The sequence below is a fragment of the Squalius cephalus genome, assembly GCF_949319135.1.
Source record: "Squalius cephalus genome assembly, chromosome: 12".
In the NCBI taxonomy this organism is placed as follows: domain Eukaryota; kingdom Metazoa; phylum Chordata; class Actinopteri; order Cypriniformes; family Leuciscidae; genus Squalius; species Squalius cephalus.
Genome location: NC_137133.1, coordinates 24,320,752 through 24,348,233, shown reverse-complemented (window position 1 = coordinate 24,348,233; position 27,482 = coordinate 24,320,752). Strand labels below are relative to the sequence as shown.

The following is a 27,482-nucleotide window of genomic DNA, read 5'->3' as shown; positions in this document are numbered from 1 at the left end:
CTAGCTCTAACTGTCATCTCTAGGACAAACTTACTTATGTAAAAAAGAAGAAGAAAACCTTCAAATTAATTTGTCTTATTCTGATAATAAGTGTAACAGGGTTGCATTTGTTAGAGTGACACATTCAATCAAGGCTAAAAATTGTATACCGTAATAACATGAAAAATCGAAGAGAGAATATACCTTTGTTCTACCCATTCTGGCGGCAAATTGCTTAGTGATGTAATTTCCTGTGTATCATGTCACTCACTGTTTTTTTCTTCTTCTTCTGCCAGTCTAAATATTTCGGTAACAGGGTTGCACGATGTTGGGGACATAACTTTATTGCAACATTTCTATTATTTAAAATATTTATCTCAATTAAAAAAATGCTTTAACAATTAAAAGAGAACAAAATCATACAAAAAAGGAATATTTAAAATGTATTTTAACAGTTATATTTAACATTCAATTTGGTCATCTAGAAGGTGGGACAAGAGAAAAATGGCATTTAAGTGGGTACTAGAGACTTTTTTTTTATTTTCATTAATATTTAGGAAAAGAAAAATCTTCAAGTCTATATATATTTAGTTTCAGGACAAGTGTTTTTTACACAGTGACTAATTTTTTTGTATATTATACATAGATTATTTGAAATTTCATAGGTGGGACATGAAATGTCCTCCAATTCTGGAATGACCCTAATGACGTCAGCATTCTGACGTCATTGACATTTTGAAAGACTTTTTAAAGCAAATAAGTGACTCTAAAAAATCTAACACCAAGCAATGTGTAATTTCTTTGCATCCCCTTTCGAAAACAACATTCAAATTACTAGACAAAAAATGATATCCTAAGAAAAGTGGATTTTGAGCGGTATAGCTCCATAGATGATAGACCTCCATTCATTCTGCACTCGTCATGTGAGCGCCCTCATATGGAACAAGAGTGAAACTGCAACCGGAAGTTTATTGAGTAGCACTTCTCCCCTCATTAGACTTTCTCTGGACTGGTACAGGCTTTTATTTTGATTTTTGAGGGACTTTTATTGTGGATCGGACCAGAAGCGCACACGTGTTGCCGTGAGTCCACGCGGAAACGTGCGGCAGATCATCATGGAGGAACACGATCAGGAGGGCAACAACAGCATGGACACGAATAACGACCAGGAGTGTGAGGATGAAGACTGCGATCCCACCGAGGACGACAATAATGAAGAAGAGTTCTCACTGGAGGATGTGTTGCGTTTGGGAGGGACAAAGGTGAGCTTTTAGCTTGTCTTCAACACACGTGTCATTCCTCTATGAAAGATTAAAATGTGTTCACACACTGAAGGGACAAACTGCGAATGTATTCTTCTTATTTTCCTGAAATTCGAAGTTGAAGTTTCTTCAAATGAAGGCCTGTGACGTTGCAGCCACTTTTTATATATTAAAGTAAAAGAAAAATTATCTGACAGATCTAACGTTATATGTCAAAAGTAAACGAACAAAAAATATATACAAGAAACTATACACACGCCACGGGCTTAATCTTCAAACACACATTTCAGGGCATGTCTTTCACCCATATATTTAACGTTATGAAACATGTCAATAAACTAAACTCGGGTCTTTTATATCATCAATCAATCTATATCAGTCCCAGATAGCACACGGGTGATTCTATAATTGGAGATACATTTTGCATTTCAATTTTTTTTTAAAAAAAAGGTTGTCATACAGAACCATTGTTTAAGAATTACCTTGAAAACACTTTAAAGTTTATATATTCAGTGCTATACAAATACAGATAGTTTATTACTTTCTCTATTTTATCAAAATATCACCTGTTTATAATTTTTCTCGTCAATTCTGTTACGGACGAACAACCAAATATATAGAAGTAACAGTACATCAAAAAATTGTAAATCTTTTTAGTTTCATTTGTCATTTAGTCCTTTTATTCAGGCCTTTAAAACAGATATTTAGGGCCCGAGCACCGATGGTGAGAGGACCCTATTGTTTTTGCTCCGTTTATTATTATTAGGGCCCGAGCACCGATGGTGAGAGGACCCTATTGTTTTTGCTCCGTTTATTAGGGCCCGAGCACCGATGGTGTGAGGACCCTCTTGGAATTGCTCTGTTTATTATTATTATTATTATTCTTCTCCGCATTGAATTGCATTTTTGAGGGCCTAAACATGCGCGAAAACTCACGAAACTTTGCACACGCGTCAGAACTGGCGAAAATTTACATCTGATATAGGTTTCAGAATTGGACGGGGCAAAATGGCTCGATAGCGCCACCTATAAAAGTTCAACGGAGTGCGCCTCCTGCAACGTTCCACGTACGTGCACGAAATTCGGTACATACGTGTAATGACCTAATACCTACAAAAAAGTCTCTTGGAGCATAGCCCTAAACACAACAGGAAGTCAGCCATTTTGAACTTCCCCTCAGATTTTTGTGCAGTTTTTGCCATTTTCAGGCCTCGTACTTTAACGAACTCCTCCTACAGTTTTAATCTGATCATCTTCAAATTTGGTGAGTGTAATCTTAAGGCCTTTGCGACGTTAAATTGCGAAGATCTTGAGTTTTCGTCGAAGGGCGGGTCCTCGGCGGCCTTACAAATTTCGATGTTTCGCCATGAAACAGGAAGTTGCTGTAACTCAGGCATGGAATGTCCAATCTCCCCCAAACTTCACACGTTTGATAAGAGTTCTGTCCTGAACACATGGCCATGCTCATATTCAGTTATAGTCATAGCGCCACCTGCTGGCAACAGGAAGTGACATGTTTAACACTGTTATGGACTCCTAATAACATATAAAAAAGTGCCAGCAAGTGCGAAACATGCTAACAACATACTAGAAGCATGCTAAAACATGCTAGCAAACTCTTAGCTAAGTGCTAAAGCATGCTATTATTGCAATTAAATAGGAATTTGCTGTAACTCAGGCATGGAATGTCCAATCTGCCCCAAACTTCACACTTTTGATAAGCGTTCTGTCCTGAACACATCTACATGATAATATTCAGTTATAGTAATAGCGCCACCTACTGGCAACAGGAAGTGTCATGTTTAACACGTTGATGCCATTCTAGCAACATGTTAAAAATGCCATTGAGGTCTAAACATGCTAGAAACATGTTAAAACATGCTAGCAATACTTAGCTAAGTGCTAAAGCATGCTAATTCAATGAAACAGGATGTTGTTGTTACTCAAGAAGGCAATGTCCAATATGCGCCAAACTTCACACTTTTAATAAACGTTCTGTCCTGAACACATGACCATGCTCATATTCAGTTACAGTCATAGTGCCACCTGCTGGCAACAGGAAGTGACATGTTAAACACTGTTGTGGACATATAAAAACATATAAAAAAAGTGCCAGCAAGTGCTAAACATGCTAACAACATACTAGAAACATGCTAAAACATGCTAGCAAACACTTAGCTAAGTGCTAAAGCATGCTATTGCTGCAATTAAATAGGAATTTGCTGTAACACAGGCATGGAATGTCCAATCTGCCCCAAACTTCACACGTTTGATAAGAGTCATGGCCTGAACACATCTACATGAGAATATTCAGTTATAGTAATAGCGCCACCTGCTGTCAACAGGAAGTGACATGTTTAACACTGTTGTGGTCTCCTAATAACATATATAAAAGAGCCAGCAAGTGCTAAACAGGTTAGCAACATACTAGAAACATGCTAGCAAACACTTAGCTAAGTGATAAAGCATGCTATTACTGCAATTAAATAGGAATTTGCTGTAACTCAGGCATGGAACGTCCAATCTGCCCCAAACTTCACATGTTTGATAAGAATCATGGCCTGAACGCATGCCTATGCTCAAATTCAGTTATAGTAATAGCGCCACCTACTGGCAACAGGAAGTGACATGTTTAACACGTTGATGCCGTTCTAGCAACATGTTAAAAATGCCATTGAGTTCTAAACATGCTAGAAACATATTAAAACATGCTAGCAATACTTAGCTAAGTGCTAAAGCATGCTAATTCAATGAAACAGGACTTTGTTGTTACTCAAGAAGGCAATGTACAATCTACCCCAAACGTCACACGTTTGATAAGAGTTATCTCTTGAACACATGTCCATGCTCATATTTAGTTATAGTCATAGCGCCACCTGCTGGCAACAGGAAGTGACGTTTAACACTGTTCTTGACTCCTAATAACATATAAAAAAATGCCAGTAGGTGCTAAACATCCTACCAACATACTAGAGACATGCTAAAACATAATAGCAAACACTTAGCTAAGTGCTAAAGAATGATATTACTGCAATTAAATATGAATTTGCTGTAACTCAGGCATGGAATGTCCAATCTGCCCCAAACTTCACACTTTTGATAAGCGTTCTGTCCTGAACACATGACCATGCTTATATTCAGTTACAGTCATAGCGCCACCTGCTGGCAACAGGAAGTGACATGTTTAACACTGTTGTGGACTCCTAATAACATATAAAAAAGTGCCAGCAAGTGTTAAACATGCTAACAACATACTAGAAACATGCTAAAACATGCTAGCAAACTCTTAGCCAAGTGCTAAAGCATGCTATTATTGCAATTAAATAGGAATTTGCTGTAACTCAGGCATGGAATGTCCAATCTGCCCCAAACTTCACACTTTTGATAAGAGTCATGGCCTGAACACATCTACATGAGAATGTTCAGTTATAGTAATAGCGCCACCAACTGGCAACAGGAAGTGACATGTTTAACACGTTGATGCCGTTCTAGCAACATGTTAAAACATGCTAACAATGCTTAGCTAAGTTCTAAAGAATGCTAATTCAATGAAACATGACTTTGTTGTTACTCAAGAAGGCAATGTCCAATTTGCACCAAACTTCACATGTTTGATAAGAGTTCTGTCCTGAACACACATCCATGCTCATATTCAGTTATAGTCATAACGCCACCTACTGGCAACAGAAACTGACATGGTTAACACAGTAATGCAGTACTAACCACATAATTATTGTGTACTAAGCATGCTAGAAACAGACTGAACATGCTAGCAACACTTAGCTGAGTCATGAAGCATGCTATTATCACCATTATACAAAACATTTTGTAACTGACTTTGACATACTCTTACTATATATACCTCCTTAAATGTACATTTCCCAACCATGCTCTGCCTTCCTAAAGCCACCGAGTGTTGATGGCACGGGTGCGAGGGCCCTTTCATCGCTGCTTGCAGCTTTAATTAGGGCCCGAGCACCGATGGTGAGAGGACCCTATTGTTTTTGCTCCGTTTATTATTATTCTTCTTCTCCAAAGTGAATCGCTTTTTAGAGGGCCTAAACATGCTCGAAAACTCATGAAACTTTGCACACGCTTCAGAAGTGGTGAAAATTTACGTGTGATATGGTTTTCAGAATTGTGGGGGGCAAATTCGGTAAATTATTGCCCCCACATTTTGCCCCGGCTCCTGGTTTCACGTACAGGTATGAAATTTGGTACATACATGTAATGACCCAATACCTACAGAAAAGTCTCTTGGAGCATAGCCCTAAACACAACAGGAAGTGAGCTATTTTGAACTTCCTCCTGGATTTTGGGCATTTTTCGTAATTTCCTGATGTTGTACTTTAACGAACTCCTCCTACAGATTTGATCTGATACTCTTCAAATTTGGTGAGTGTAATCTTAAGGCCTTTGTGACGTTAAATTGCGAAGATCTAGAGTTTTCGTCGAAGGGTGTGCCCTCGGCGGCCTGACAAACATCTATCTATAAATTACAGGAACGTCTGTCTGTCTGTCTGTCTGTGTGTGTGTGTGTCTGTTCCTCGCATATCTCTCGAACCGTTAGTCCGATTGATTTCAAACTCGACAGGTGTCTTGCCACGGGCACGAGTAAGTGCAGTGCCAAGTTTGACATTGTTTGGATGAGAAATGCAAAAGATATCGTTAAATATATCATTTTTAGAAGGTTGTGGTTTAAAAATAAACATTCTGACATTAGAGAGTTGTATCGGTCAAAGAAGCCCCAAGAAGGCTGTGGTTTAAAAATAAACATTCTGACATAAACACTCAGTCAGCTACACTGTTTACTTCTGAATATTATAGTTTGGTTCCCGAACGTGATAAATCCATCTATCTATAAATTACAGAAACGTCCGTCTGTCTGTCTGTGTGTTATTCGCATATCTCTCGAATGTGAGATAACCACTAAATGTGTGAAAACCACTATTTTCTGTTTCAAACTTTCACATAGCATCTTTAGGTTATAACAACATTGAAAATCAAAATCTGGATTTGAATTTTTTAAGATTTATTATAAAAACGGATTATTTTTTCCCAAAAATGCAATAAATTCATGACTTTTTTTTTTTTTTTTAAATGCTATTAATCCATTGAATCAATATAAAGTTATTTTTGATCATATTGCCATCGCAAGAAATATCTCCTGAACTTTTTTGACGGCGATCAGCTCACAAAAACTGATTTTGCACGGGCACTTTGCACTGCTCCCTGAATCGAGGTGCTTATTCATTTGTGGATGTAAACTGAATCTGTAAGTCAGCTATGCTGTTAGTGTTTACTTCTGAATATTATATTTCATTCTGGTGCGCTTAACGTTGTCGCTACTGTGTAATAGTAGCCTATGCTATTCACCAACTAAACATATCCTATTCAATGCGTTCACAGTCTCTTTCACGGGCATCATTTGTAGTTGCCTATTCACAAACTGTTTGCTCAAGCATAGCGTTTTCTCGGAGTTCACTGTGTGCTTTTTACCATGCACAAATAAAAATGTCACTGAACTTTTGCTGTGTAATTGTAACAATAAGCACACACCAAACCAACAATTACTAAAAACACACACAAAAACTGATTTTGCACGGGCATTTTTTGCACTAGTTCACCCAATTTCGGCCTTTTGGTGATATATGCATGATCAGATAAGTTCAATATTAATGTTGCTTGCAGTTCTGATGTTGCTAGGCAACCACAGACAGCCTGCAGTAACTCAGGCATACAATTTTCAATCTGCCACAAACTTCACATGTTTGATAAGAGTCCTGTCCTGAACACATGCCAATGCTCATTATGATTATAGCAATAGCACCACCTGCTGGTAGCAGGAAGTGTGGCAAATACAAAACGTGCTCGAAAAATCATGAAACTTTGCACACGCTTCAGAAGTGGTGACAATTTACGTGTGATGTGGTTTTAAAAATTGGGTGGGGCAAAATGGCTTACTTATTGCCCCTACATTTTGCCCCGGCTCGACGTTTCACGTACAGGTATGAAATTTGGTACACACATGTAAAGACCCAATACCTACAAAAAAGTCTCTTGGAGCATAGCCCTAAACACAACAGGAAGTCAGTTATTTTGAACTTCCTGTCAGATTTTGGGCAGTTTTTGCCATTTCCTGATGTTGTACTTTAACAAACTCCTACAGTTTTGATCTGATCCTCTTCAAATTTGGTGAGTGTAATCTTAAGGCCTTTCCTAAAGGTGCCGGGTGGCGGTGGCAGGGGTGCGAGGGCCCTTTTCATCGCTGCTTGCAGCTTTAATTATTATTATTATTATTCTTCTCCAAAGTGAATCGCTTTTTAGAGGGCCTAAACATGCTCGAAAACTCATGAAACTTTGCACACGCTTCAGAAGTGGTGAAAATTTACGTGTGATATGGTTTTCAAAATTGGGGGGGGCAAATTCGGTAAATTATTGCCCCCACATTTTGCCCCGGCTCCTGGTTTCACTTACAGGTATGAAATTTGGTACATACATGTAATGACCCAATACCTACAAAAAAGTCTCTTGGAGCATAGCCCTAAACACAACAGGAAGTGAGCTATTTTGAACTTCCTCCTAGATTTTGGGCATTTTTCGTAATTTCCTGATGTTGTACTTTAACAAACTCCTCCTACAGTTTTGATCTGATCCTCTTCAAATTTGGTGAGTGTAATCTGAAGGCCTTTGCGACGTTAAATTGCGAAGATCTTGAGTTTTCGTCGAAGAGTGTGCCCTCGGTGGCCTGACAAACGTTCACCCAATTTCGGCCTTTTGGTGATATATGCATGATCAGATAAGTTCAATAATAAAGTTGCTTGCAGTTCCGATGTTGCTAGGCAACCACAGACAGCCTGCAGTAACTCAGCCATACATTTTTCAATCTGCCCCAAACTTCACATGTTTGATAAGAGTCCTGTCCTGAACACATGACCATGCTCATTATGGTTATAGCAATAGCGCCACCTGCTGGTAGCAGGAAGTGTGGCAAATACAAAACGTGCTCGAAAAATCATGAAACTTTGCACATGCTTCAGATGTGGTGAAAATTTACGTGTGATGTGGTTTTCAAAATTGGGTGGGGCAAAATGGCTTACTTATTGCCCCTATATTTTGCCCCGTCTACTGGTTTCACGTACAGGTATGAAATTTGGTACATACATGTAAAGACCCAATACCTACAAAAAAGTCTCTTGGCGCGTAGCCCTAAACACAACAGGAAGTCAGCTATTTTGAACTTCCTCTCAGATTTTGGGCAGTTTTTGCCATTTCCTGATGTTGTACTTTAACAAACTCCTCCTACAGTTTTGATCTGATCCTCTTCAAATTTGGTGAGTGTAATCTTAAGGCATTTCCTAAAGGCGCCGGGTGGCGGTGGCAGGGGTGCGAGGGCCCTTTCATCGCTGCTTGCAGCTTTAATTCTTCTTCTTCTTCTCCAAAGTGAATCGCTTTTTAGAGGGCCTAAACATGCTCGAAAACTCATGAAACTTTGCACACGCTTCAGAAGTGGTGAAAATTTACGTGTGATATGGTTTTCAGAATTGGGGGGGGCAAATTCGGTAAATTATTGCCCCCACATTTTGCCCCGGCTCCTGGTTTCACGTACAGGTATGAAATTTGGTACATACATGTAATGACCCAATACCTACAGAAAAGTCTCTTGGAGCATAGCCCTAAACACAACAGGAAGTGAGCTATTTTGAACTTCCTCCTAGATTTTGGGCATTTTTCGGAATTTCCTGATGTTGTACTTTAACGAACTCCTCCTACAGATTTGATCTGATCCTCTTCAAATTTGGTGAGTGTAATCTTAAGGCCTTTGTGACGTTAAATTGCGAAGATCTAGAGTTTTCGTCGAAGGGTGTGCCCTCGGCGGCCTGACAAACGTTCACCCAATTTCGGCCTTCTGGTGATATATGCATGATCAGATAAGTTCAATTTTAATGTTGAATGCAGTTCCGATGTTGCTAGGCAACCACAGACAGCCTGCAGTAGCTCAGCCATACAATTTCCAATCTGTCCCAAACTTCACATGTTTGATAAGAGTCCTGTCCTGAACACATGACCATGCTCATATTTGGTTATAGCAATAGCGCCACCTGCTGGTAGCAGGAAGTGTGGCAAATACAAAACATGCTCGAAAAATCATGAAACTTTGCACACGCCTCAGAAGTGGTGAAAATTTACGTGTGATATGGTTTTCAGAATTGGGGGGGGCAAATTCGGTAAATTATTGCCCCCACATTTTGCCCCGGCTCCTGGTTTCACGTACAGGTATGAAATTTGGTACATGCATGTATTGACCCAATACCTACAGAAAAGTCTCTTGGAGCATAGCCCTAAACACAACAGGAAGTGATCTATTTTGAACTTCCTCCTAGATTTTGGACATTTTTCGTAATTTCCTGATGTTGTACTTTAACGTACTCCTCCTACAGTTTTGATCTGATCCTCTTCAAATTTGGTGAGTGTAATCTTAAGGCATTTCCTAAAGGCGCCGGGTGGCGGTGGCAGGGGTGCGAGGGCCCTTTTCATCGCTGCTTGCAGCTTTAATTATTAGGGCCCGAGCACCGATGGTGTGAGGACCCTCTTGGAATTGCTCTGTTTATTATTATTATTATTATTCTTCTCCGCATTGAATTGCATTTTTGAGGGCCTAAACATGCGCGAAAACTCACGAAACTTTGCACACGCGTCAGAACTGGCGAAAATTTACATCTGATATAGGTTTCAGAATTGGACGGGGCAAAATGGCTCGATAGCGCCACCTATAAAAGTTCAACGGAGTGCGCCTCCTGCAACGTTCCACGTACGTGCACGAAATTCGGTACATACGTGTAATGACCTAATACCTACAAAAAAGTCTCTTGGAGCATAGCCCTAAACACAACAGGAAGTCAGCCATTTTGAACTTCCTCTCAGATTTTTGTGCAGTTTTTGCCATTTTCAGGCCTCGTACTTTAACGAACTCCTCCTACAGTTTTAATCTGATCATCTTCAAATTTGGTGAGTGTAATCTTAAGGCCTTTGCGACGTTAAATTGCGAAGATCTTGAGTTTTCGTCGAAGGGCGGGTCCTCGGCGGCCTTACAAATTTCGATGTTTCGCCATGAAACAGGAAGTTGCTGTAACTCAGGCATGGAATGTCCAATCTCCCCCAAACTTCACACGTTTGATAAGAGTTCTGTCCTGAACACATGGCCATGCTCATATTCAGTTATAGTCATAGCGCCACCTGCTGGCAACAGGAAGTGACATGTTTAACACTGTTATGGACTCCTAATAACATATAAAAAAGTGCCAGCAAGTGCGAAACATGCTAACAACATACTAGAAGCATGCTAAAACATGCTAGCAAACTCTTAGCTAAGTGCTAAAGCATGCTATTATTGCAATTAAATAGGAATTTGCTGTAACTCAGGCATGGAATGTCCAATCTGCCCCAAACTTCACACTTTTGATAAGCGTTCTGTCCTGAACACATCTACATGATAATATTCAGTTATAGTAATAGCGCCACCTACTGGCAACAGGAAGTGTCATGTTTAACACGTTGATGCCATTCTAGCAACATGTTAAAAATGCCATTGAGGTCTAAACATGCTAGAAACATGTTAAAACATGCTAGCAATACTTAGCTAAGTGCTAAAGCATGCTAATTCAATGAAACAGGATGTTGTTGTTACTCAAGAAGGCAATGTCCAATATGCGCCAAACTTCACACTTTTAATAAACGTTCTGTCCTGAACACATGACCATGCTCATATTCAGTTACAGTCATAGTGCCACCTGCTGGCAACAGGAAGTGACATGTTAAACACTGTTGTGGACATATAAAAACATATAAAAAAAGTGCCAGCAAGTGCTAAACATGCTAACAACATACTAGAAACATGCTAAAACATGCTAGCAAACACTTAGCTAAGTGCTAAAGCATGCTATTGCTGCAATTAAATAGGAATTTGCTGTAACACAGGCATGGAATGTCCAATCTGCCCCAAACTTCACACGTTTGATAAGAGTCATGGCCTGAACACATCTACATGAGAATATTCAGTTATAGTAATAGCGCCACCTGCTGTCAACAGGAAGTGACATGTTTAACACTGTTGTGGTCTCCTAATAACATATATAAAAGAGCCAGCAAGTGCTAAACAGGTTAGCAACATACTAGAAACATGCTAGCAAACACTTAGCTAAGTGATAAAGCATGCTATTACTGCAATTAAATAGGAATTTGCTGTAACTCAGGCATGGAACGTCCAATCTGCCCCAAACTTCACATGTTTGATAAGAATCATGGCCTGAACGCATGCCTATGCTCAAATTCAGTTATAGTAATAGCGCCACCTACTGGCAACAGGAAGTGACATGTTTAACACGTTGATGCCGTTCTAGCAACATGTTAAAAATGCCATTGAGTTCTAAACATGCTAGAAACATATTAAAACATGCTAGCAATACTTAGCTAAGTGCTAAAGCATGCTAATTCAATGAAACAGGACTTTGTTGTTACTCAAGAAGGCAATGTACAATCTACCCCAAACGTCACACGTTTGATAAGAGTTATCTCTTGAACACATGTCCATGCTCATATTTAGTTATAGTCATAGCGCCACCTGCTGGCAACAGGAAGTGACGTTTAACACTGTTCTTGACTCCTAATAACATATAAAAAAATGCCAGTAGGTGCTAAACATCCTACCAACATACTAGAGACATGCTAAAACATAATAGCAAACACTTAGCTAAGTGCTAAAGAATGATATTACTGCAATTAAATATGAATTTGCTGTAACTCAGGCATGGAATGTCCAATCTGCCCCAAACTTCACACTTTTGATAAGCGTTCTGTCCTGAACACATGACCATGCTTATATTCAGTTACAGTCATAGCGCCACCTGCTGGCAACAGGAAGTGACATGTTTAACACTGTTGTGGACTCCTAATAACATATAAAAAAGTGCCAGCAAGTGTTAAACATGCTAACAACATACTAGAAACATGCTAAAACATGCTAGCAAACTCTTAGCCAAGTGCTAAAGCATGCTATTATTGCAATTAAATAGGAATTTGCTGTAACTCAGGCATGGAATGTCCAATCTGCCCCAAACTTCACACTTTTGATAAGAGTCATGGCCTGAACACATCTACATGAGAATGTTCAGTTATAGTAATAGCGCCACCAACTGGCAACAGGAAGTGACATGTTTAACACGTTGATGCCGTTCTAGCAACATGTTAAAACATGCTAACAATGCTTAGCTAAGTTCTAAAGAATGCTAATTCAATGAAACATGACTTTGTTGTTACTCAAGAAGGCAATGTCCAATTTGCACCAAACTTCACATGTTTGATAAGAGTTCTGTCCTGAACACACATCCATGCTCATATTCAGTTATAGTCATAACGCCACCTACTGGCAACAGAAACTGACATGGTTAACACAGTAATGCAGTACTAACCACATAATTATTGTGTACTAAGCATGCTAGAAACAGACTGAACATGCTAGCAACACTTAGCTGAGTCATGAAGCATGCTATTATCACCATTATACAAAACATTTTGTAACTGACTTTGACATACTCTTACTATATATACCTCCTTAAATGTACATTTCCCAACCATGCTCTGCCTTCCTAAAGCCACCGAGTGTTGATGGCACGGGTGCGAGGGCCCTTTCATCGCTGCTTGCAGCTTTAATTAGGGCCCGAGCACCGATGGTGTGAGGACCCTCTTGGAATTGCTCTGTTTATTATTATTATTATTATTCTTCTCCGCATTGAATTGCATTTTTGAGGGCCTAAACATGCGCGAAAACTCACGAAACTTTGCACACGCGTCAGAACTGGCGAAAATTTACATCTGATATAGGTTTCAGAATTGGACGGGGCAAAATGGCTCGATAGCGCCACCTATAAAAGTTCAACGGAGTGCGCCTCCTGCAACGTTCCACGTACGTGCACGAAATTCGGTACATACGTGTAATGACCTAATACCTACAAAAAAGTCTCTTGGAGCATAGCCCTAAACACAACAGGAAGTCAGCCATTTTGAACTTCCTCTCAGATTTTTGTGCAGTTTTTGCCATTTTCAGGCCTCGTACTTTAACGAACTCCTCCTACAGTTTTAATCTGATCATCTTCAAATTTGGTGAGTGTAATCTTAAGGCCTTTGCGACGTTAAATTGCGAAGATCTTGAGTTTTCGTCAAAGGGCGGGTCCTCGGCGGCCTGACAAATTTCGATGTTTCGCCATGAAACAGGAAGTTGCTGTAACTCAGGCATGGAATGTCCAATCTGCCCCAAACTTCACACTTTTGATAAGCGTTCTGTCCTGAACACATGACCATGCTCATATTCAGTTACAGTCATAGCGCCACCTGCTGGCAACAGGAAGTGACATGTTTAACACTGATATGGACTCCTAATAACATATAAAAAAGTGCCAGCAAGTGCTAAACATGCTAACAACATAATAGAAGCATGCTAAAACATGCTAGCAAACTCTTAGCTAAGTGCTAAAGCATGCTATTATTGCAATTAAATAGGAATTTGCTGTAACTCAGGCATGGAATGTCCAATCTGCCCCAAACTTCACACTTTTGATAAGCGTTCTGTCCTGAACACATCTACATGAGAAAATTCAGTTATAGTAATAGCGCCACCTACTGGTAACAGGAAGTGACATGTTTAACACTCTTGTGGTCTCCTAATAACATATAAAAAAGAGCCAACAAGTGCTAAACAGGTTAGCAACATACTAGAAACATGCTAGCAAACACTTAGCTAAGTGCTAAAGCATGCTATTACTGCAATTAAATAGGAATTTGCTGTAACTCAGGCATGTAATGTCCAATCTGCCCCAAACTTCACACATTTGATAAGAATCATGGCCTGAACACATGTCTATGCTCAAATTCAGTTATAGTAATAGCACCACCTACTGGCAACAGGAAGTGACATGTTTAACACTTTGATGCCGTTCTAGCAACATGTTAAAAATGCCATTGAGTTCTATACATGCTAGAAACATGTTAAAACATGCTAGCAGTACTTAGCTAAGTGCTAAACCATGCTAATTCAATGAAACAGGACTTTGTTGTTACTCAAGAAGGCAATGTACAATCTACCCCAAACTTCACACGTTTGATAAGAGTTATCTCTTGAACACATGTCCATGCTCATATTTAGTTATAGTCATAGCGCCACCTGCTGGCAACAGGAAGTGACGTTTAACACTGTTCTTGACTCCTAATAACATATAAAAAAATGCAAGTAGGTGCTAAACATCCTACCAACATACTAGAGACTTGCTAAAACATACTAGCAAACACTTAGCTAAGTGCTAAAGAATGATATTACTGCAATTAAATATGAATTTGCTGTAACTCAGGCAAGGAATGTCCAATCTGCCCCAAACTTCACACTTTTGATAAGCGTTCTGTCCTGAACACATGATCATGCTTACAGTCATAGCGCCACCTGCTGGCAGCAGGAAGTGACATGTTTAACACTGTTATGGACTCCTAATAACATATAAAAAAGTGCCAGCAAGTGCTAAACATGCTAACAACATACTAGAAACATGCTAAAACATGCTAGCAAACTCTTAGCTAAGTGCTAAAGCATGCTATTATTGCAATTAAATAGGAATTTGCTGTAATTCAGGCATGGAATGTCCAATCTGCCCCAAACTTCACACATTTGATAAGAATCATGGCCTGAACACATGTCTATGCTCAAATTCAGTTATAGTAATAGCGCCACCTACTGGCAACAGGAAGTGACATGTTTAACACTTTTATGCCGTTCTAGCAACATGTTAAAAATGCCATTGAGTTCTAAACATGCTAGAAACATGTTAAAACATGCTAACAATGCTTAGCTAAGTGCTAAAGAATGTTAATTCAATGAAACATGACTTTGTTGTTACTCAAGAAGGCAATGTCCAATTTGCACCAAACTTCACACGTTTGATAAGAGTTCTGTCCTGAACACACATCCATGCTCATATTCAGTTATAGCCATAACGCCACCTACTGGCAACAGAAACTGACATGGTTAACACCGTAATGCAGTACTAACCACATAATTATTGTGTACTAAGCATGCTAGAAACAGACTAAACATGCTAGCAACACTTAGCTGAGTCATGAAGCATGCTATTATCACCATTATACAAAACATTTTGTAACTGACTTTGACATACTCTTACTATATATACCTCCTTAAATGTACATTTCCCAACCATGCTCTGTCTTCCTAAAGCCACCGAGTGTTGATGGCACGGGTGCGAGGGCCCTTTCATCGCTGCTTGCAGCTTTAATTTATTATTATATTTTATGAAGGCCATAATGAACAGGCTGCGATGTCAAGATTACAATGCTGGAATGTGTGTGTGTGTGTGTGTTCATGTTTTTCTATCCCGGTGGGGACTTCAACCTGAATGCATACAGACTCATGGGGACTCGTGTCACAGTGGGGACCTAAATAGAGGTCCCCATGGTTAAACAAGCTTATAAATCATACAGAATGAGTTTTTTTGGAAACGTAAAAATGCAGAAAGTTTTCTGTGATAGATAGGTTTAGGGGTAGGGTTAGTGTGAGGAGATAGCATATACAGTTTATACAGTAAAAAAAAAAATTAAGGCTATGGAGAGTCCCCACAAAGATAGTAAACCGTGTGTGTGTGTGTGTGTGGCGTGGGCGCGTTTGAACAGTGGACACATAAAAACATACTCCGTCATTATACAGGACGACATTCAAACTGCAAAGTGTTAACTTATATTTGTGTACAGTCGCAATAAAACACAACATTGTGCTTTTGTAAAATAATTTCAAGCAATCCACCCCCCGAAAGGTGCTAATTTTAAAATTAAACTAAAATGCTCACGGCTGCATGGGCATTCATAACGGTGCGCGTCCACGGCGAGGAACGAGCGAGGAATGTTTTTCAGTTAATTCCTACTTCCATAGGAATTCATTTGAAATGCTTGCTCAACCACTATCAATGTCAGTGCGGACGAACATATTTTACTTTCGTTTTTAAGTTGGCGATTCAAAAGCCCCCAGTGGTGTCACACGTCGATTAACCGGTGGTAAAATATTCTCAAAGTCACATATTACCTAGTATATTTTTATATAGATACAATAGGCCTACCTGATTTTGAACACAAGAGGGCAGTATAGCCCTATGTATAAGGAGGAGTAACTAAAAACTCAGAGTCTGAAATATCCAAAAAATCCACATTCAGACCAAAATATCTGACTTCCAGATGGCCGGAACTAATGAATGTAAATTAGAAAGTTGTCCGGCTTGATGAGTACAATATACAAACTATTTTTTTTTTACTGTAGTTAAAACTAACCCGCCCACTTTTGTCAAAAGCATGTTGAAAGTGACACACTTCCTGCTGCCAGTTGGTGGCGCTATAACTTTGACTCACAATAGTTACATCCATCTGATCGGCCTCTTACCACGAACACACTGCTGAAGTTTCATCAAGATCAGTTAATGTATGCATAAGTTATTCCACTTCGTGTTTCTCTTTTCTCGCCATAAATTCGTTTCCTCGCCACGGCCAAACCGTTCGAGATATCAAAAATCCGTCCGCAATTTAGCATCCTCAATGTCTTGACTTCATGCCGACCGAGTTTGGAGGCGAATGGATGAATTTCCTAGGAGGAGTACATCAAATTCCACAGCATGCGTTTCCAAACAACCCATAATAGCTGACTTCCTGTTGGTCTGGCGTAAAACTTAGAGCACGAAAGTTGTTCGGCCCGATGAGGTCTATATGTGTACCGAGTTTCATATTATTACATGCAAGCGTGTCTGATTTATGGATAAGTGTTCCGATCCCATTCCAGGGGGCGCTGTCGAGCCCCCCTGCCACGCCCGGGTACCAGCTTCAGCCCGGCCCTGATGGCCGCGGGTTCTGACCTGTGTGCAAAATTTCAAGAGTTTTCGAGCATGTTAAGGGCCCCAAAAGTGCCCGAAAGGTTGACAAAATAATAATAATAATAATAAATATAGCTGCGAGCAGCGATTACGGGCCCAAGCCGGTGGCACCGCAACCCCGGTGCCTTTAGTTACCTAAATATATTTACCTGTATATAAATAGCTATCTATCTATCTATCTATCTATCTATCTATATATATATATATATATATATATATATATATATATATATATATATATATATATATACACACACACACACACACACACACACACACACACACACACACACACACACACACACATATATATATAAATATATTTACCTGTATATAAATAGCTATCTATCTCTATATATATATATATATATATATATATATATATATATATATATATATATATACATACACATACACACACACACACACACACACACACACACACACACACACACACACACACACATATACATATACATATACATATATATATATATATATATATATATATATATATATATATTAGTGGTGGGCCGTTATCGGCGTTAACGCGCTGCGTTAACGCGAGACTCTTATCGCGCGATAAAAAAAATATCGCCGTTAATCTATTCCCCAAATTGGGTTGGGAGATGATGACGCAATCTACCCGCGGCCGCGAGGTAAACCCGGCTGCAACGCATATTCGTCGTCATCTTAAGTAAACACGGCTGAAAGTGAAAGCTGCAACATCCATTATTTGGACTTGGTTCGGATTTAAGCCGTCCGACAAACAGCAGCAAACTATAGACAGAGTGTGTGGGGTAACGGTTCGGTAAGTTAACACACGACTAATCCGTTCTACCACCTCAAATTCAAAACGAAACATGATATCACTGAATACCAGCGCGCGCGTATTATTCTCATTCCAATATATCTTAGTGGTGTAACGTTAACACATAATCTCTGTCTATGCCCGATTTTAAGATTCGTTGTTGTGTTTCTTTTTAACTGAAAAGACATCAGTTAGACAATATTATCACTTTAAATGTGGAGTTTCATAAGCTCAAAGCTATAATAAACATTAGACCTACTTAAGTCTCTGCAGCTAGTGTACTTAAATTTTATTTATCTGCAAAATTATGTTGTATACTTACAGTTTTGCACAATATATGTTCTCAAAACTACATATACCCTTTAAAAAAAATGCATTTAGCAGTTGTTTAGCAGGGTCTGTGTAACCTGTTCTGAAATGGTTTTATTATAATATACTGTATATCGTTATCGCAAGAGGCTGCAATGTATATCACAGTATAGATTTTAGGCCATATCGCCCATCCCTAATTGATAGCCTATAGTAGTTGATAATAACATAGGCCTACCTAATGTTGCCTATGGACGGTAACAGTACAGTAGTAACCTTTACAGTCTGAGTAGAACAGCTTTCTCAAGCAGTCTGTGATGCATTTTGGAAACAGGAGATGAGCCCCTGGTCTAATGCGCCACCTGAGAAACCCGTTCACAAAGACTTACTTTTATAGTCATTATTTGGGTAGCACACATATTCTGAATGCCTTCGGCAGAATTCAAATGAGCCATTTTAATCTAGATTAATCTAGATTAATTTCAAAATTAATCTAGATTAAAAAAATTAATCTATGCCCACCTCTAATATATATATATATATATATATATACACGTATATTTATATATATATATAAGACAGAAAATATTACTTGTCTTACCTTATTCTGATTTTATGATACACTCAAAATATTCCACAACAAATCCTTTAAATTTAATGTAAAAATAAAAACGAAAGTAAGCAGTGTTGGTCTCACGTAACCCTCTCATTAGAATCAAAATGTTTCAATATTTGCGATGTATTTGTGTATTTGGATGCTAAACTATTCTTTATTATAGGCTTTGTACTTCACTCGTGTTCCAATATCGATGGAAAAAATCATCCTCTTCACACGCGCAAAAATGTGCTTGGAAACATCACAGTGGAGCTCTGCTTTCTGTGAATGGTACAAATTGTACTACTGACTATTTAAACAGAGCAGTGTAATTCGTTTATGTTAGGTTGACTATTTTTATTATTATATTGTATTAGGGCTATAATGAACAGGCTGCGATGTCAAGATTGCAATTCTGGAATGTGTGTGTGTGTGTGACGCGGTTGCGGTTGAACAGTGGACACAAAAACATAAATAAAATGTTTTAGTTAATTCCTACATCCATAGGAATACATTGAAAATGCTCGCTCTACTCCGCACCATTATCAATGTCTGTGCGGACGTCTGTATTTTACTAGTATATAGTATACTATAGTTAGCGATTTAAAAGCCCTCAGCGGTGTCACACGTCGATTTAACCGGTGGGAAAATTTTATCACAGTCACATCCCTAATATATTTATATATAAATACAATAGGCCTACCTGAAAGAGAATTTTATTTGCCCGACCAGTGTATAGCCTGATTAGAACGTCAATAACAAAAAAATAACTTGGGAGTCACTAAAACGAGAGATTATTCTAATTTCATTACATTCATTTTAAGTTGCAATCAGCAGTTAATAATAAATGTATTACTGATCAATGGTAACAAGGTTGCACTGCTGAGGCTCATGCAGCTTCTCCAGGAGAATTGTAAACAAATGAGCGCAGCACACAAAAAAGCAAACCAGTTAACAACATACTGACTATAAAAATTACAAATATGGAGTTTTTATATATTTTATAACATATGATAGAGTTAAGCAACCTCACTTGACGAGTAGGCAACTATTTCCTGAATACAATCACGATTGAAACTGTGACATTGATTTCATACAACAGGTTAATAAACAGTTACAATTAAGTCACTTACATTTTAGATGCAATATTGACTGTTTTTGTTCTGTTTCAGCAGCAAAAATAGTTAAACAAAGATCACAGCAGAACCATTGCGCATCTCACAGCAACTTGTTTTCTCATTACTGAATGATTCAGCATTTTGAAACGAATCGGTTGACTTAAAGATTCAATGGTCAATCCTCTGTCTCAATCATGAATGACTCAGTCATTGGAACGAATCGTTTGAACGAATGAATCAATGACTCGTTCATTAAGATGGTCGCCTGGCGACACCTAATGGCGGTTTAGTGTTATGTTTAAAAGTATCATTTTTTCCAACGTGCACCATTATCAATGTCCGTGCGGACGTCCGTTTTTTACTTTCACTTTTATATTAGCGATTTAAAAGCACCTGCTTGTGTCACACGTCGATTAACCGATGGGAAAATATCCTCACAGTCATATACCTAATAAATTTATATTTAAATACAATAGGCCTACCTAGTAAAACGTTTTATATACTATTTTGATATCCTTTTGGACACAAGAGGGCAGTATAGCCCTATGTTTGCTTTTTTGTTGAACCAAATAGCACTAAATAGCCTGTTTTTAACTTTTTCATACTTCTTGAATTGCAAAAACAGAATAAAATAGGTTTAGTTCCAATATTTGTATAATTTTATATAGAAATAAATGGTGTATAATTACATTTTTTAAAGTTATGAGATGTTTCCTGCTTCCTTTTTGACATTAATTTAATCCCTCGCCATAGCAAAACCGTGTGAGATATTCAATATCCGTTTACAATTTAGCATCATTAATATATTTTTATCATGTTGAAAAAGTTTGGTGGGAATAAAATAAACCTTTTAGGAGGAGTAACTAAAAACTCAGAGGCTGATTTAACAAAAAATCCATATTCAGACCAAAATATCTGACTTCCTGTTGGTTGCAGCTAATGCCTGTAAATTAGAAAGTTGTCCGGCTCGATGAGATACGTACTGATTTTTGTAATTGTGGGTAAAACTACCCCCCCCCCCACTTTTGTCAAAAACATTTTGAAAGTGACACACTTCCTGCTGCCAGTTGGTGGCGCTATAACTTTGACTCACAATAGTCACATCCATCTGATCGGCCTCTTACCACGAACACACTGCTGAAGTTTCATCAAGATCAGTTAATGTGTGCAGAAGTTATAACACTTAGTGTTTCTCTTTTCTCGCCATAAATTCGTGTCCTCGCCACGGCCAAACCGTTTCAGATATCAAAAATCTGTCCGCAATTTAGCCTCCTCAATGTCTTGGCTTCATGCACACCGAGTTTGGTGGCGATTTAATTAATTCTCTAGGAGAAGTGTTTCAAATTCCACAGCAAGCGTTCTCCAAACAACCCATAATTGCCGACTTCCTGTTGGGCTGGCGTAAAATTTAGAGCACGAAAGTTGTTCGGCCCGATGAGATCTATATGTGTACCGAGTTTCATATCATTACATGCAAGTGTGTTTGATTTATGGACAAGTGTTCGGATCCCGTTCCAGGGGGCGCTGTTGAGCCCCCCTGCCACGCCCGGGTACCAGCTTCAGCCCGGCCCTGATGGCCGCGGGTTCTGACCTGTGTGCAAAGTTTCAAGAGTTTTCGAGCACGTTAAAGGCCCCAAAAGCCCCTGAAACCTTGAAAAACAGGAATTTTAAACAAATCTCACTCAAAAGACAAATCCCCCCACCCCTCACACACACAGAGACGCAGAGGCAGAGAGAGAGAGGGAGAGAATTCTCCAAAAAATCACATTCAAACCAAAATATCTCACTTCCTGTTGGTCACAGCTTATGACTATAAATTAGAAAGTTGTCCGGCTTGATGAGAACAATATACATAACGATTTTTGTGACTCTACTTAAAACTAAGCCCCCATTTTTGACTAAAGGTGGCGCTACTGAGCCCCTCACCACGCCCGTTTCTGAAACTTTGCACATGTCTACTGGATAATAAATGTGATGTGTCTGTCGAGTTTCATCCAATTTCAAGTATGTTAAGAGTCTCAAAAGCATCTGAAAAGAATATTAAAGTTTGATGCGTTGCCACGGCAACAGTATTTGATATCAATAAACCTTTCACAGGTCTACATCTGCCGTGTGTCTACATTATACACATAAAGTTTGAAGCAAATCGGGTAAAAATAAGAGAGTGATTTCAAAGCATTTTGAAAGTGACACACTTCCTGCTGCCAGTTGGTGGCGCTATAACTTTGACTCACAATAGTCACATCCATGTGATCGGCCTCTTACAACGAACACACTGCGGAAGTTTCATCAAGATCAGTTAATGTATGCAGAAGTTATAACACACTTCCTGTTTATCTTTTCTCGCTATAAATTCGTTTCATCGCCACGGCCAAACTGTTCGAGATATCAAAAATCCGTCCGCAATTTAGCATCCTCAATGTCTTGACTTCATGCTGACCGAGTTTGGAGGCGATTGGATGAATTCTCTAGGAGGAGTACATTAAATTCCACAGCATGCGTTTCAAAACAATCCATAATAGCCGACTTCCTGTTGGGCTGGCGTAAAAAGTAAAAGTACGAAAGTTGTTCGGCCCGATGAGATCAATATGTGTACCGAGTTTCATATTATTAAATGCAAGCGTGTCTGATTTATGGACCAAGTTTTCGGACCCCGTTCAAGGGGGCGCTGTCGAGCCCCCCTGCCACGCCCGGGTACCAGCTTCAGCCCGGCCCTGATGGCCACGGGTTCTGACCCGTGTGCAAAGTTTCAAGAGTTTTCGAGCATGTTAAGGGTCTCAAAAGTGCCCGAAAGGTTGACAGAAAAATAATAATAATAATAATAATAATAATAATAATAAATATAGCTGCGAGCAGCGATTACGGGCCCAAGCCGGTGGCACCGCAATCCTGGTGCCAGGGTGGCGGTACCGCCGGCTTTGGCCCTCCATCGCTGCTCGCAGCTATATTTATATTTATATATATATATACACACACACACACACACACACATACATATATATATATATATATATATATATATATATATATATATATATATATATATATATATATATATATATATATATATATATATACACACACACATACATATAGATATAAATAAATTTAAGGGACAAGACACAGATAATTTTACTTGCCTGACCTGATTAGAACAAAGAAAAAAATAAAATAAAATAATAAGTAGGGGATCACTAAATCGAGAGAATATTCAGATTTTATGATACACTCAAAATATTCCACAACAAATCCATTAAATGTAATGATATTCAGAACGGAACAAGAATAAAAAATAAAAAATAAACTATAAACAAAGCCAAAACGAAAAAATAAATATAATAAAAAAATTAAATTTCAAGCAATCCATGGCATGATTTATTTATTTTTTGGACTAAAACATTCTGGCTTTTTTTAAACTCAACAAAATTCTTAAATTGAATAATAATAATAATAAAAGAATAAAATGGGTTTAGTTCTGATTTCGTTGAAATCGCTCGCTCTCCGTACCTAAATTTTCCTGAATACAATCACAATTGAAACTGTGACATTAATTTCATACAACAGGATATTAACAGTTAAAATGAAGTCATTTACATTTTAGATACAATATTGACTGTTTTTGTTCTGTTTCAGCAGCGAAAATAGTTAAACAAAGATCACAGAAGAACGCATCTCACAGGAACGTGTTTTCTCATAACTGAATGATTCAGCATTTTGAACGAATTGGTTGACTCAAAGATTGAATGATCAATCCATAAACATCTGTTTATGTTTATGGATTGGATGTTTATGGATCCATGTTTATGGATCTGTATATGTTTATGGATTACGAATCGTTTGAACGAATGAATCAATGACTCGCTCATTAAGACGGTCACTTGGCGACATCTAATGGCGGTTTAGTTAGTTAAACTTTATTGTCCTTAAAGGCAATTCTTTGTATAGACAGCAGTAGGAGCAGTAGTATACACATACACATATTAACAACACAACACAACACATCAATTACCTTAAATTACAAAAAATCGTTTAAAAACTTAATTGCCGCCGGTATGAAAGAATTTCTATATCTATTTGATTTACACAAGGGGAGTCTAAATCTCCGCCCTGAAGGAAGGAGTTGAAATTCAGCACACAATGGATGAGTAACATCAGAAAGCACTACCTGGCCCTTCCTAATTGTCCTGCACTCATAAATCTGTGAGATAGTCCTTAAATCGGTCCCCACTATCTTACTGCACATTGTCACAATGCTTGTCAGCTTCCTCCTGTTCTTTAAATTAAGGTTACCATACCAGCAGACGATGGAAAAACTTAAAATGGCTTCAATGAAGCATGTATAAAACATTTTCATAAAAGAAACATCCATGTTAAAAAGTCGAAGTTTCCTTAAAAAATGCATACGCTGAAGAGCTTTTCCTCTAATTATATCGGTGTTTTCCTCAAATTGGAGTTTATCGTCAATTATAGTCCCTAAATATTTATATTGTTTGACTACTTCTACCTGCTGTCCCTTTATGATAGAAGGCAACACAGGTGCAGAGTTCTTCTTACGGAAGTCAATAAGCATCTCTTTTGTTTTTGAAGCATTAATATTTAAAAATGAATCATCACACCATTGAATAAAATTATCGATCACTGGCCCAACATCTGGCTCAGACTCAGTGAGAAGAGACACAATCACAGAATCGTCCGCAAATTTAACAATGTGTCTCCCATTAAAAACACTACGACAGTCATCGGTGTATAAAGAAAACAAAAGAGGAGACAAAACGCAACCTTGTGGCGTACCCGTGGAGGACATCAAAATATTCGACACCACTCCATTGACCCGTACTCTTTGGGATCTATTAGTTAAAAAATCCACCAACCAGCACACAGTATTTAGATCTAGTTTAAAAGTATCAATCAATTTCTTTGCCAAAATGTGAGGCTGAACACAATTAAAAGCAGAAGAAAAATCTATAAAAAGCAAACGTGCATGACTTTTCTTGCCTTCTAAGTGTCCTAAAATCATATTCAACAAGGTACAAGTGGCATCATCAACTCCTCTACCAGATCTATATGCAAACTGCATAGGATCAAGTGCTGGCTGTGTTAGGGTTAAAATCTCCTTCCTTACTATTTTTTCAAAAGATTTCATAATCAAGGAGGTTAATGCAACAGGCCTGTAGTCTTTAAGAGAAGAAGAATTTCTTTTTTTCGCAATTGGTACCACAATGGCATCTTTCCATAAACGAGGGACCTTAGAAAATTTTAATGATTCATTAAAAATAAATGAATAAATCCCTGAAAGCTGCTCTGCACAGTTTTTCAACAACCTACCACCAATGTGGTCAGGGCCTGGACTCTTTCTAACCTTGACCTGACTAAAACAGCTACGTACATCAGCCTCATTAATTTGAATTTTAACAGGAGTGTTCTGAGTCACAGAATTTCCCCTATATTCAGACAATTCTCTTGAAAAATCATGATTGTCAAAACGTACATAAAACGAATTAAAAGCATCTGCTAATTCATAATCAGATTTCCCTCCAAAACTAATACATTTTCTCTTCTGTTTAGTTCCGATAATAGACTTCACTCCATCCCAAGCTACATGAGACTTTCCATTTGTAAACATAGTTTCTATCTTTTCCTTGTACCGCAATTTTGCTAATTTCACCTCATTTCTAACTTGTTTATTGGCCTCTTTGTACCGAATACTATCGCCTTGTTTAAAATAAATATTCCTTAAGTTAATAGAATTTTTAACTTGTTTAGTAATCCAAGGCTTATTGTTTGGAAAAACTATACATGCTTTTTTATGAATTACCAAGTCTTCACAAAATTCAATATAGCTAGTCACAGTTTCAGTAAGATCGTCTAAGTCAGTACATTCGGATTTGAACAAGTCCCAATCAGTACATTCAAAGCATCCCATCAACTCTTGAATTGAGTCTTCAGACCAAACAGGAACTAATTTCTTCTCTGTTTTTTCCCTTTTTAAAACAGGTTTATAAGTAGGGGCTAGATAAACAACATGATGGTCAGACTTGCCCAAAGGGGCTCTTAACGACGACTTATATGCCCCCTTAATAGACCCATAACAAAGATCCAAACATTTTCCATATCTGGTAGGACAGTCCACATATTGTTCAAAATGTATAAGTGATGTCTTCATTTTACAATGATTAAAATCTCCCATCACAATATTAGGTGCATCAGGGGAGATGCTTTGAAGCCGGTGTACCACTTTACATAAAATATCCGAGGCATTTTCCACATTAGCCTTTGGGTGGATGTATACAACAGAAATAAATATTTGTGGAAACTCCCGGGGCAAGTAGAAGGGGCGGAGTGAAATCGACAACAGTTCAATATCGGGAGTACACACAGATTCTCTCAAAATCACAGACCTGCACCAACGCTGATTAACGTAGATGCATACCCCTCCACCCAAGGATTTTCCCGTTACAGCGGCATCCCTGTCCAACCGCACTGGAACACCGAAGCCATCGATTTCCAAATCAGAGTCTAAGTCATGTTCTTTAAGCCAAGTCTCAGTCAGGGAAATAACACATGCATTTCTATAATCAGAAAGAAACCGGACATTTGCTTGTAATTCGTCCAGTTTATTCCTGAGAGACTGGCAGTTGGCCAGGATTATTGAAGGGAGTGGAATGCGATTCAATCGCTGTTTACGTAATCTCTGCCGCAATCCCCCTTTCTTCCCCCGTTTCCTCACCTTCTGGCCAGCAGTCTTTTCTGTACGCACACTGGGAAACTCACTCCTTAAGATTTCTGCAGGCCAGTCGAGGATTTGATCCAACACGCCGTAGTCAGAAGCACGGAACTGCACAAGGAAGTCATGACTGTATTGAAGCCGCTCTCTGTTCCCACGCTGTCCTCTCGCAAAATAGCCGAGGAATAGGCAAATAATCAGCAGGTTCACAAACGTGCAATATATCATCATGATAGTTCAGTATACACAATCCAATCCAAAAAGGACGAACAAGCAAACAAACAAACAAACGTGTTACTACTTTGACGCTACTGCTTCCACAGGTCGCCACAGTGCAGCGCCCCTCACATGGACTATTTAACAATGTCATAGTTTAGTGTTGTTTAAAAGCATAATTCTTTCCAACGTGTGTGTGATTTGTGTGTGCACCATTATAAATGTCCGTGCGGACGTCCGTATTTTTCTTTCACTTTTATATTAGCGATTTAAAAGCACCCGCTCGTGTCACACACGTCGATTAACCGGTGGGAAAATATCCTCAGACACATACCTAATAAATGTATATTTAAATACATTATTGGCCTAGCTGGTAAAAAGTTTTATATATTATTTTGATGTCCTTTTGGACACGAGAGGGCAGTATAGCCCTATGTATGACTTGAATTTTTTTTTTACTGTTTTAAAATTTAGAATAAAATTAGAATAAAATTCTTTTT

General features: G+C 38.5%; 1 protein-coding gene across 2 annotated transcripts in view; it reads left to right on the top strand.

The window, feature by feature from the left end:
* The first annotated feature begins 943 nt into the window (after positions 1 to 943).
* Positions 944 to 27,482, top strand: part of cebpz (CCAAT enhancer binding protein zeta) — a 73,889-nt gene continuing 47,350 nt past the window's right edge. For both annotated transcript variants that reach the window (XM_079887739.1, XM_079887738.1), the window contains exon 1: positions 944 to 1,241. In XM_079887739.1, coding sequence (XP_079743865.1) covers positions 1,095 to 1,241 — 147 coding nt within the window. In that variant the 5' untranslated portion in view covers positions 944 to 1,094. The remainder of the gene's footprint in view (positions 1,242 to 27,482) is intronic.